Source organism: Schistocerca cancellata, chromosome 1, assembly GCF_023864275.1.
Source record: "Schistocerca cancellata isolate TAMUIC-IGC-003103 chromosome 1, iqSchCanc2.1, whole genome shotgun sequence".
Classification (NCBI taxonomy): Eukaryota; Metazoa; Arthropoda; class Insecta; order Orthoptera; family Acrididae; genus Schistocerca; species Schistocerca cancellata.
The window spans coordinates 1,138,221,342-1,138,235,292 of NC_064626.1; the positions used below are offsets into that span (position 1 = coordinate 1,138,221,342).

Consider the following 13,951-nt stretch of genomic DNA (forward strand, 5'->3'; position numbering starts at 1 on the left):
GTTTAAAATTTTTCATCAGGTGTAAACTTAAATTTTATCCATAATTTCGTAATTGAAAGCAAACCTCGGACAGATTCAATGCTCTACTTCCACCTGCACTATAACAAAATGAAGATTAGATTAAACATTTTTTTGAGAGGAATACATTCGATATGAGCTACAACAAAATTTAAATGCCCACAGTCTATTTGGCAATGTTTTGGACAATCAGCAGTTGTAATGCAAAACAACTTTGATATTGAGGACTACAAAAAAAATTCGCGATTGTCAGGACTGATGGATGTTCCAGTCTAGTACAGATGGAAGAATATAAGAATCCACTCCGATTTTGAGTTCAACGATGAAATATGGACTTCGTTGCCTTAATCCACTCTCTTCCAGGGATTTATTCAGTCAGAACCTTTTCTTATTCCACTTTAAACCTGTTTCATGTTCACGTCCCTGACCATCTGTTCCTGAGATCATCTTCCTGTTTCTACGGCACATTACCAGCTTCTATCCTGTACCATAAGCCATCGCCTGTCCTCCGTGCCGCCTCCACCAAACGCTGTACGTCGCCTACCCGGTGTCCGTATCCAGTGTTCCTGTTCCATCAACTTCACAACGAGATCGCCGGCTACATCGTCGAAAGAAGAATTTTGAAAATTTTTTTTGAGCAATATTGTAAAATTTTTTTGGCTATGAGGCACTTTTCCTTCGATCTAATCTATGGAGCTTCTATATATTTCAAAATTACTGGATTTAGGCTTTCCTATCTTCTTTAATACCTGAGCTGGGGTCTATTCTTCCGGGTTTTCCCTGTGAAGGCCAGTTCCCAAATGGGTAGACCTTTTTCGTAATTACACCAATCTACATCTTCCCTGGTTATGTACTCGGGATGCGGGTATACCCCGGTACATGTAAAAACTACAGCTTAGGTATTCTCGTAACTTATTGTCTTAACATGTTACCCATACTCTCTATAGTAAAATTCGACTAATTCAAAATATTCCTCTTTTGAATAAACAACCCAACAAATTTTTCCTGTTAGCTCGCAAAGTGTATTATCATTAACTTTGCTCACTGCGAGGGGCAATTGTAATATCTCTTTATTTTCGATGAATTATTCTGATACAATTCTACCCTTGAATGACGTTTACTAATTTTCTATCTTCATACTCGCAGAATCCATGCGAAAAGTAGTTCATACAATAGCTATGCCATGAGCGCATAAGTATTCTTTGTAGTACTCTCTCTGGTGGTTGTTAGAAAAAAAAAAAAGAAGGAAAAAAGCTTCCGAGATTGTCTTTGTGCCGATTAGCCTGAGCTTGGTTTTGAAGAACTGTAATCTGATTTTTGAGATTTATAACAGAAGATAACTGATATGAACTGTACGATTAAAAAGGAAATATATATAGATTGCTCCTTCTTACAAAAGGTGTGTATTTGACATTTGAGAATTAATGATATTTATCGATATATTGCGTAGTTGTTAATCAGAAGGGAACTTCCGAAAGACTGGATACGAACCTGCATTTAATAATCCAAGAGCTCCATTACTTCTTCGGAAGGTTAAACTTCATCAAAGCCAAATATCTGCTTGATCTGAGGTTTCCCGACTGATTATACAACGCTCCCAAAATTACGAGGCATTTTATTTGTACAGATTAGCAGACTGCCGCAAAGCACAAGCCTGCAGAGAAGAAAAATCATCGCCTGATTTCATTCTAACAAGTAAAATTTCAGAATCATTTTGAGTGACTGAGCTATGACTGTGTTTCTTATCATGAATGATTGATTGCTCAAACGAATTGAGAGCTACATAATCACGTAGATAGGAAGAAAAATTACACCAACAAAATATTTTTCCACTTGGAGGAGACAGTTGGTGATTGAAGTACCCACCACACCAAAAAACACATTCGTTTTAATGATTTCCACCTCAAATACTCTATCACATCTGTGACACTCTCTCCCATATTTCTCAAAATAAAAAAATGTGCTGCTCTTCTTTGAATTTTCTCAACGTACTGTGTTAATCCTGTCTGGTAAGGATCCCACACCATGCACCAATACTCCAAAAGAGAACTGACAAGCATAGTGTAGACAGTCTCTTTAGTGGATCTGTTGCATCTTCAAATTGTTCTGCCAATAGAATGCAGTCTTTGGTTCAGCTTCCCCCACAACATTTTCTGTGTGTTCTTTCCAATTTAAGTTTTTTGTAATTGTACTTCCTAGCTCCTGTATTTAGATGAATTTACAGCCTTTAGATTTGATTGATTTATCATAGAATGAAGTTTGGCGGATTCCTTTCAGCGGTCATGTGTACGACCTCACATTTTTCATTATTTGCAAATTTTTGCACCCTGCAGATATCTTTTCTAAATCCTTTTGCAATTGGTTTTGAACTTCTGATGAATTTACTAGATGATAAATGACTACATCATCTGGAAACAATGTAAGACGGCTGCTCAGATTTTCTCCTAAATCATTTATAGACACAAGGAACAGCAGAGAGCCTATGACACTACCTTGAGGAATGCCAGAAACCATTTGTTTTCCTTGATGACTTTCTGTCAGTCACCTTGATGTGCGACCTCTCTGACAGGAAATCACAATCCAGTTGCATAACTGAGACAATATTCCTTGAGCAAACAATCTGCTTAAGTTTGTAAAGTTTGGAAGGTAGGAGATGAGGTACTGGCAGAAGTAAAGCTGTGAGGACGGGGCGTGAGTCGTGCTTGGGTAGCTCAGTCGGTAGAGCACTTGCCCGCGAAAGGCAAAGGTCCCGAGTTCTATTCTTGGTCCGGCACACAGTTTTTATCTGCCAGGAAGTTTCATATCAGCACACACTCCACTGTAGAGTGAAAATTTCATTCTAGAAACATCCCCCAGGCTGTGGCTAAGCCATGTCTCCGCAATATCCTTTCTTTCAGGAGTGCTAGTTCTGCGTGGTTCACAGGAGAGCTTCTGTAAAGTTTGGAAGGTAGGAGATGAGGAACTGGCAGAAGTAAAGCCGTGAGGACGGGGCGTGAGTCGTGCTTGGGTAGCTCAGTCGGTAGAGCACTTGCCCGCGAAAGGCAAAGGGCCCGAGTTCGAGTCTCGGTCCGGCACACAGTTTTAATCTGCCAGGAAGTTTCATATCAGTGCACACTCTGCTGTAGAGTGAAAATTTCATTCTAGATACACAGAGTTTGTCTAACAATCTTTATTTGTTTTACAAATCCCGTCATGTGACATTCACATTAGTAGTAACTGTGTTACAGTTACTTGTAAGGCCCATACACTGAATTCTTCCCTAGGCCCCCTCTTGATGTGAAACTTGCACTTGCATATTACAGTTACTTGCAATCTGTGAGGTCTATTAACTGAGCCTGCTGATCACTGTACAGCAGTACCAGCGCTGTTGGTTTGAACTGCAGACCTAAACCATGGTGCCCGAGCCCTCCCGCGTGCCATTCAGCTGCTGCCTCAACTGCGCCCTCGAGCCATCCACCAGCTCTGACTGCAGTTGTATTCCTAACACCACACTCACTCCGATGGCATCTCATCAGCATGCCTGCATCAAGACCACTTCTCTACAATTTTTCTTAATTTTGTAACAAGGTCTACACTTGTAACTTATTATTAGGATCCATTTTAATCGTCTTTTGTTTGATATATGGTACTGCCTCTTTGATAAGACAGTGGCTGAGCCTGGGCCGGCATAGTACAATATTTTACAAAACACCCATGCTCAGTCCACATGAACATCATCCCACTGTAGCACAGCTAACCAAGGATGCTATGTTCGAGTTCTGCTGGTGGAGAGACAGCCACTGAAGCACCCTTTGCGCACCAATAGGAGGATTTGGGGGCGGTCAGGTGGTGCGTACCTCATGGGTCAGTGAGACTGCACGAGTACTCAGAATGCTCTCTTGCCTGCTAGCTCCCTCCGTGACAGGATGTGTCCTCCAGTTCCTCCCTTTGGGGACGCAATGCCTCTTAATTTAACTGTGCCAGCATTCTGTTGTCGTAGCAAGTTTGGGTTTAGTGTACCCCTTAGGCATAGGCTTTGGATAAATAAAAACCTCCACTGGAGACTGGAATCACTCTTTCGTTTTGAAGTCCCCCCCCCACCCCCCCCACCCCCCCAACACGACCAGCTGCCCTACATCCCACTCATTTCCCATCCTGCCCAAGTCCAGGACATACAATATGAAATACACTAAAGTGCAAAAGAAACTGATATAGACATGCATATTCAAATACAGATATATGTAAACAGGCAGAATATAGTGCTGTGGTCGGCACCGCCTATATAAGACTACAAGTGTCTGGTGCAGTTGTTATATTGTTTACTGCTGCTACAACGGCGGGGTATCAAGATTTAAGTGAGTTTGAACACGGTGTTATAGCCGGCGCAGTAGCAATGGGACACAGCATCTCCGAGGTAGTGATAAAGTGGGGATTTTCCTGTATGACCATTTCACGAGTGTACCGTGAATATCAGGAATGCGGTAAAACATGAAATCTCTGATTTCGCTTCGGCCGGAAAAAGATCTTGCAAGAACGGAAGCAACGATGACTGAAGAGAATCGTTCAGTGTGACAGAAGCGCAACCATTCTGCAAATTGCTGCAGATTTCAATGCTGGGCCATCAACAAATGTCAGCGCGCAAACCTTTGCACAAAACATCATCGATATGGGCCTTTGGAGCCGAAGGCCCGGTCGTGTACCCTTGATGACTGCACATCACAAAACTCTATGCCTCGCCCGGGCCCGTCAACACTGACATTGGACTGTTGATGACTGGAAACATGTTGCCTGGTTGGACGAGTCTCATTTCAAACTGCATCGAGCGCATGTACGGGTATGGAGACAACCTCATGAATCCGTGAACACTGCATCTCAGCAGGGGACTGTTCAAGCTGGTGGATGCTCTGTAATGGTGTAGGGACTGTACAGTTGGATTGGTGTGGGACCCCTGATACATCTAGATATGACTCCAACAGGTGACACGTACGTAAGCATCCTGTCTGATCACCTGCATCCATTCATGTCCATTGCGTATTTGAGCGACTTGGGCAATTCCAGCAGAACAATGCAACACCCCACATGTCCATAATTGGTATAGAGTGGGCTCCACAAACACTTTTCTGAGTTTAAACACTTTTGCTGGCCACCAAACTCCCCAGACATTAACATTATTAAGTGCATCTGGGATGCCTTGCAATGTACTGTCCAGAAGAGCTCTTCACCCCCTCATACTCATACATTTATGGACAGCCCTGCAGGATTTATGGTGTCAGTTCCCTCCAGCACTACTTCAGACAGTAGTCGAGTCCATGCCACATCATGTTGCGGCACTTCTGCATGCTCGCAGGGGCCCTACATGATATTAGGCAGGTGCAACCAGTTTCTTTGGCTCTTCAGCGTAAGGACAGCAGCTGAGCAGAGTACGAGAATGAGCAGTAGCCTTATAGAGTAGGTGCTCTTCTCCAAATAAAATAATCTAAAAGTAATTCTAACAATTATCATTGTATGTAAACTAGCAACAGTCATAATTTTTTTGCTAGTACACTTTACAGAAGCAGCTTGCAGTGCTTGCTTCTGCATTTTAATGTGTAGATGAAATTGTCCTATATACCCAACAGTTCTCCTTTGTGACTAGATTTATAGAGTACAATGAGAAAGAGTGAACAAATGAATGGGCTGCCAATAGTCTCATTGTTCTGTGATTTTATTGGGCCTCACAACCTACACCTACATCTATACACCATGAGCCTACGTATGGTGTATACCACAGAGTATTTTGTGTTCCAGTCAGTTCAGTGAAAGAATGATTGTCGATAAGTCCCTGTATGAATGTAAATCTCTGCTCTTAGCATCGTAGTCTTTTCACAAGATTTATGTAAGAGGAAGCAATTGACTCTGCCAGGAATTTACACTCTCAGAATTTTAACATTGACCCACAGTGTCTCTCTCTCTTAGTGCCTGGCACTGGAGTCCGACGAGCATTCCTGTGATGCTTTTGCACTTACTAAATGAACTTGTTCTGTAATGTGCTGCTTTTCTTTTGATCTTTTCTATTTCCCCTATCAATCCTACCCGGCGTGGATCACAGACAAGTAGTGGTCAAATGAGGGTTTTGTACGCCAACCCCTTCACGGCTGGGGTGCACATGCTGGGAATTCTCTGAAAAAAAAATACCTCTGTCTGTTGCCTGCATTACCTGCGATTAGTTTATGTCGCTATTCCATTTTCAACTGCTCTGTATGTGTAATCCAACATATTTAATGGATGTGGCTACTTCCAGTGATTGTTGTGCAATGGTGTAATAACAGCTCTTTATGTCCATTTATGCACAATTTGTTTGTTTATGATGAGGGCCAACAGCCAGTCCCTGCACTAAGCATCTGCAGAACTTCCTGAAATTCGCTATAATTTTCTACTGTTGCAACTTTTCTGAACATAACACAGTCATCCACAAAGAGCCTGATCAAACTTCTGATGTTATCCATGAGGTCACATATATATAATGTGAAAAGTAATGGTTCTGCAACACACCCTCATGGTATGCCTGAGTTACTTTTACATATAAAGATTTCTCTCCATTAAGTGTGACACGCTGTGTTCTTTTTGCTAGGAACTGCCCTCCAGTCATCTCGACTAACTTTCCAGCACACACAGACGAGTTTTAGAGTCTCTCGTACTCTGCCTGTAAAAGTATGACAGTGTACTAACACTGGTAGTTAGTAGGCTGCTGCCTCATGACTACAGTGGTAACACCTAAAATGCCATAGTTAAACTGGTGCAGTTTGAAAGCTGACACATTTTTGTCCATCACCAGACATAATGGGCAAGTTCAGATGGAACACGGCACAGTACTTACCACACAAGGCTGCCATTTCACAATCTCAATCCAAAAATTAGAATGAATAATGTTGATGGCTACACAGTCAGAACAATACTTAAGAAGGAAACAGTGAACAGATGACAAGCATAGTTAGGCGCCTGGGTTGAAAACATGAAACAAAATCGGGATTTAATGTCCCATCAACAAAGAGGCCATTAAAGGCATAGCACAAACTTGAACTGGGGGAAGAAATTGGCATGCCATTTTCAAATAAACCATCCTCGTACTTGCCTTAATAAAATTAAGAAAACCACATAAAACCCAAAGCTAGATGGCCAGTTGTAGATTTATATCAGCATCTGCCTAAATACCACCTACAGCGGGAGTTGTGGTGGCAGAATGCTTCACAGAGAGCTTGCAGAATATTGTAAATAAATTTCCTGATCACAGTACTTTAATAAGGGGAGACTTTTGTTTGTCATCTATAAAAATAGAGCCTCATGTGATTAAAACAAGTGGCACAGACATGGACCTGTGTGATGTTATTCTGAATGTCTCATCCAAAAATTACTTTGGGCAGAAATACAGAGAACCAACTTCTGAGGGTAATACCCTACAGCTCCTGGTGGCAATTGGACCAGTACTTTTCGAATCAGTTAATACAGCAGAGGGTATCAGTGAGCACAGGGCTGTGTTAGTATCAGTCACCAGAGTTCTTACAAAGAATGTCAAGAAATGTAGAAAAAAATTATGCCTAATAAGAGTAACAGGACACAAATTGCAGAGAATCTGAGTGGTCAATATCAAATTTTCACTACTGAGGATGAAGATGTGCAATACAAGGGGGTGAAATTCAAAACTGTTGTTTAATTTGCCTTAGGTTAAATACACGCTGAGCAAGATTTTAAAGGATGGGGAAGACAAACTGTGGTTTAGTAGCTGCATTGTACAGCTGCTACGAAAGCAGAGAGACGTTCAGCAAACATTTCAACAGTTATAGGCTATGGGACAAAGAAAAACTGAACGAAATGAAAATATGTGTAAGGAGAGCAATGAAAGAAGCATTGAATTACTATGACAGTAAAATTTTGCCATCCAATCTGATCAAAAATCCTAACTAAATTTGTTGTTGTTGTTGTTGTTGTTGTTGTTGTTGTTGTTGTTGTCGTCGTCTTCAGTCCTGAGACTGGTTTGATGCAGCCAAATTTAGTCTTATATAAAGTCAGTCAGTTTATTATTATTCAGTCACTCAGTGACTATAAGGGCACTGAAACAGAGATGACAGAGGGAAAGCTGAAATACTGAAATTGCTCTTCTGAAAGTGTTTTACTGTGGAAGATTGTAATACAGTGCCTCCTTACAACCATCATACAAATGCTGACAGATGGTACTGTAAGTGATCACAAAACAGAAAATCAACTACACTCACTTACTAATGGAAAGGCATTTGGAACAGATGAGATTCCTGTAAGATTCTACAGATACCATGCTGAAGAACTTGTCACCTTCTAGCAGTAATTTGTTGCAGCACTCTGTTGCCAATGAAGGGTACCTAACAACTGGAACAAAGTGGAGGTAATTCCCGGTTTCAAGAAAATTACACACAATTACAGGCCGACACTTTTGACATAAACCTGTTGTAGAATATTTTTGGAAAATGAAAATCTTACTTCAGGAAGGTGCTCGATACAGTTCTGCACTGTCATTTAGTGAACAAAATGTACGCTAACCCCAAAGTATCAGACCTAATTTGTGAATCGATTCAGGACTCCCTAGCAGAGAGGAGTCAACTCTTCGTTCTAATGGAACAAAATTGACAGAAGGCAATTTCAGGAGTACTCAAAGAAAGTGTGATAGGACTGTTACTTTCATAACGTATATATGCATATATACAAATCTACTGGATAATGTTATTCACAAATGACGTCATTCTCTACAAGCAGGTAACAATGCCAGAAGACCCATAGAATACTGATCATCGGACTGGCAGCTTACTGTGAATGTAACTAAATGTATGAGCAAGTGAAGAAATCCACTATTCTACTATTGTGCTATTGGCAATCACTAGAAACAGTAATTGCCATACAATTCTTATGGGAAACTACCTGGAGCATTCTAAATTGGAATGATCACATAAAACAACTAGTAGGAAATGCAGATGCCAGGCTGGGATTCATTGGAATAATCTTGTTGTTGTTTTTGTTGCTGTTATTGTTGTTGTGGTCTTCAGTCCAGAGACTGGTTTGATGCAGCTCTCCATGCTACTCTATCCTGAGCAGGCTTCTTTATCTCCCAGTACCTAGTGCAACCAACATCCTTCTGAATCTGCTTAGTGTATTCATCTCTTGGTCTCTAGGATTTTTATCCTCCACCCTGCCCTTCGATACTAAACTGGTGATCCCTTGATGCCTCAGAAAATGTCCTACCAACCGATCCCTTCTTCTAATCAAGTTGTGCCACAAATTACTCTTCTCCCCAATTGTATTAAGTACCTCCTCATCAGTTACTTGATCTATCAAACCAAATCTTCAGCATTCTTCTGCAGCACCATATTTTGAAAGCCTCTATTGTCTAAAATATTTATCCTCCATGCTTCACTTCCATACATGGCTACACTCCATATAAGTAATTTCAAAAAAGACTTCCTGACACTTAAATGTATATTCAATGTTAACTAATTTCTCTTCTTCAGAAATGCTTTCCTTGCCATTGTCAGTCTACATTTTATACCCTCTCTACTTCGACCATCATCAGATATTTTACTCCCCAAATACCAAAACTCATCAACTACTTTAAGTGTCTCATTTCCTAATCTAATTCCCTCAGCATCCCCTGATTTAATTCGACTACATTCCATTATCCTTGTTTTGCTTTCGTTGATGTTCATCTTATATCTTCCTTTCAAGACACTGTCCATTCTGTTCAACTCCGCTACCAGATCCTTCACTGTCTCTGACGGAATTACAATGTCACCGGCAAACCTCAAAGGTTTTATTCCTTCTCTATGGATCTTAATGAAAAGTAATTCAGCCACTAAAGAATTGGCTTACAAAACACTTGCTCATCGGTCTGGGACCCTTACTTATTAGACTGGGTTGACAGAAGAGATAGAGAAGATCTAATGAAGAGCAGCTTGCTTTGTCTCAGGGTTGTTTAGTCGGTGCTGAAGCATTACAGAAATGTTCGAGTGTCTCCAATGCTGATGTTTTGAGAGAGCTATTGTGCATTTACTACTGAAATTCTGGGAAGAGTCAGGCAACATATTACTTCCCTGTACATACATCTTGTGGGATTACTACATTGAGAAAATCTTTGAGCTAATACTGACAACCCCTGTTGCCGTACGCCATTTGTGACTGGAACAAGGAAGGGGGATCAGACATTGGTACCAGAGGCATACTCCATCACATCAGAGTATAAACGTATGGTGCAGTAAATATGCAAAGATTATAAACATGGTTTATGGAAATGATTTTTTTCCTTACTTACCTAGAGATCTTTGCCTTTTCACTGCCAACTACTGATTCAAAACTGAAGATTCTTCCATCAATTTTGAGGATTATACAGTCCTTATAGTCTGATAATGGAAGTGAAAATTTTTTTGCTTGTATACCAAACAGCCTTACATATGATCCTTTCTGAAAGAAATTAGTAATAAAAGAATGAAAATTTATGAACAGTTGTGTATAAAACAGGCCTTGTAACAAATAGAAATTGTTTAAGTGAGACCACTGTCAAACAACTGTGAATTTGCTATAAACTTTTATAAACAGATACGGTGGGTGTAAGCTACCCCTGATTGTTGAGGTGGGAAAGTGGTAACACATAAGCATTACTTCGGAACACCTAGAGCAATTTCAATCCAACTTGTCACATACAGGTTGTCCCAGGAGGAATGGTCAATATTCGAGGCTATGGTAAGAATGATCATATGAAGCAAATAGATCCAGCACACATGATTCTAAAGTGCATAACTTAAGAGATTGAGCACTACTTCATCTTTGATACTCTGGAACAGATCTCTCAAGTGCAAGCTCTTTGCCTTCCATATTTCGAGAGGTGATACTATGGATGAAATTGAGAGAAAAATGTCCAGTAAACAGGGGCTCTGAAGTGCTTACCGTAAGAGCTTTGAGACCTTTTTCAAAAGAAGAGAGGTGTTCCGCATTAGTGAAAATGAGCAAGTGTTCATAGTCCTTAAAGCATGTATTCTAGTTTGACTGTTTACTGCACTCTTTTGCTTCAAATGATCATTCTTGTCATATTTTTAAATATTGACCATTTCTCTTGGGACACCCTGTATATGATTTACTATCTTACTATTTGTAAGACCGCTGTAACACTATCACAGGTGGGATGCAGGCATTGAGGGTGAAAGCAGCCAGGCAACACCAAGTTCTTAGGTGATACATATATACAGAAAGCAGCTCAGACTTAACAAGACTTAACAACGATGACTCTGTTGTGTGTGTGTGTGTGTGTGTGTGTGTGTGTGTGTGTGTGCACAGCGGGGGGTGGGGGGGGGGGGTGCACGCGTGCGATAATCCATATGTAAATTGGAAAAAGACTGTCTGCTGAAATGCTAGTTATGTATATGTGTTATTAAGGGCCAATTGTACAATGGCTATCCACAAAGTAACAGTTGTTTTGGTCTGTTGCAGTGGTGGGTGGGCTATAGGCACCATATTGGTGTCATAACATTCCTACACCCAGTACATATCTAGTGGTGGTAGCACGTGGTCTATGCTACTTTGCTGTCTGTGATGTGTTAAAATGTGTGCTTTAATAGAAAATCCTGCCACTTGTGAGGTGCACTCTGTGATTAGGTTTTTATTGGGGGGAAGGGGGGATAAAAAAAAAAAAAAAAAAAAAAATTTGTCACAATCTTTGAGATGTGTGAGAAAAAGGAATAATGAGTGAAAGCCAAGTGAGACAATAGTCCACTGACTTTAAAAATGGCTGTACCAACATTCACAATAAGGACTGCAGTGGTAGACATAACCCTGTTACTGAAAATCAACGAAAAAATTAATGAAAATCACCATTTCACAATTATGGACTGAAATAAAACAATCCCTTGTTTTCATTCCTTTTTCGATACCCTAATGAAATACTCTCCGAAGAGTGAAATTCCAGGTGCCACTTGTTTGTATATGTGGATGCAAGACAAGTGGCGAAAACTGACGCTCAACTGTAAGGACCTGCAACATTGTCTATGGACAAAAGATGAGTACTCTATTTTTCAATTATATTGGTTTGGAACAAATTCAGTGTTAATTTCAGTTGTTCAATGGTTCCAAAGTGCTATGATAAATCTTTAATAGTTGCAGTACAAGGTTTTATATGTGTGATCATTAGTGGGTAGAGAACATTATTTACTGATTTTGAGCATTGTTGCAAGTCTAATACTCTCATTATGAGTGAGAATAATATTCTTCACGAACCTATGGTCTGAAACTCAATCAAGAAAATGTGTCATGCAGTTCGTGATCCCCTGTACACGGCTTTCAACAATCAGGCCAACCTATAAATTTAATTGAACAGTTATCCCAATTGTTGGATACAAAATTGTTAACCGTAGCATGAAAGTTAATCATAACATAAAGAATGTTAATCAAAACATAAATAGAAACTTTCAGAAAGTCTATTCAAGTTTAAACTCTTTCAAACTGAATTTAGATACAACCAACACAAAATTGGCCAACACTAACATTCGTGTCGACCATACTGAAACAAAAGTTGAATGTTTAGGTCAAGTTACCAACACAGAAGTAAAGGTAATATTATGATAGAATTGACGTTGTTGAGGAATGGATCAGATTCTCAGAAACAAAAGTTACTGATGAGTTGATCAAGAGCAGAAAAGCTGAAATTAAAGCTATGCAAGAATATGTTACTTCTGAAAGTCAATATGTAGACGAGAAACTGAAAAACTCCATATTACGAGTGTTGTTTTTTAAGTAAGGGCCATTTTTATTTTTAAAAAAAGATACAAATACTTTTGTAAAAAAACTTTTATTTTCTGATTCTACACACTTTTACCTATTTTTCTACATAGTTGCCTTGTCATACCGTACAACTAAGTTTTTAATTCCCTCTTCAAAGTATTCAGCCGCCTGCTCCGACAGCCAAGAGTTCACGACCGCTTTCACTTCATCGTCGTCATTGAAGCGCTGTCCGCCAAGATGGTGTTTCAGGTACCGGAAAAGGTGAAAATCGCTAGGAGCAAGGTCGGGGCTGTATGGTGCATGGTCCAAAACTTCCCAGCCAAAAGAATCAATCAAATCCTGAGTCTTTTGAGAGGTGTGAGGCCTAGCGTTATCGTGCAGGAGCAAAACTCCTTTTGTCAGCATGCCGCGCCTTTTGTTTTGAATTGCTCTGCGGAGCTTCTTTAAGAGTTGCACAGTAGGCATCTGAGTTGATTGTCGTTCCTCGTGACATAAAGTCCACTAGCAAAACTCCGCGCCAGTCCCAGAACACAGTTGCCATAATCTTGCGCTTTGACAGCGTCTGTTTGGCTTTGACCTTGACGGGTGAGGTTGTGTGTCGCCATTCTATCGATTGTCGCTTGCTTTCGGGAGTGATATGGGATACCCATGTTTCATCTCCAGTGACAATTTGACTCAACATGTCATCTTCTTCCTCGTAACGAATCAAAAAGTCCAATGAAGTGGCAAATCTCTTCCCTTTGTGGTCCTCTGTGAGGAGTCTGGGTACCCACCGAGAATACAGTTTCTTAAAGTTTAGGTTTTCAGACACAATTTTGTACAAAACCGATCTTGAAACTTGTGGAAATTCCAAAGAAAGAGTGGAAATTGTGAATCTTCTGTCCTCATGAATCTTTGTTTCGACTGCAGCCACCAAATCATCAGTGATCACAGAGGGCCGGCCTGAGTGTTCTTCGTCATGGACGTTTTGATGGCCATTTTTAAACTCTCTAACCCACTGACGCACTTTACCTTCACTCATTGCATTCAAGCCATAAACTTCTGTTAACTGACGATGAATTTCTGCAGCTGACAGGCTTCTCGCGGTCAAAAAACGTATCACTGACCGTATCTCACACGCGGCGGGCGATTCAATAATCGTAAACATTATAAAGTAGCACAGCGATGCGTACACGTCAGCTACAGA

The 13,951-nt window shown here is 40.4% G+C and overlaps 1 protein-coding gene across 2 annotated transcripts in view; it reads right to left on the minus strand.

The window, feature by feature from the left end:
- LOC126092799 (uncharacterized) overlaps positions 1 to 13,951 on the minus strand; it is a 211,449-nt gene that overhangs the window by 83,884 nt on the left and 113,614 nt on the right. For both annotated transcript variants that reach the window (XM_049908536.1, XM_049908530.1), the window contains exon 7: positions 10,307 to 10,455. In XM_049908536.1, coding sequence (XP_049764493.1) covers positions 10,307 to 10,455 — 149 coding nt within the window. The remainder of the gene's footprint in view (positions 1 to 10,306; positions 10,456 to 13,951) is intronic.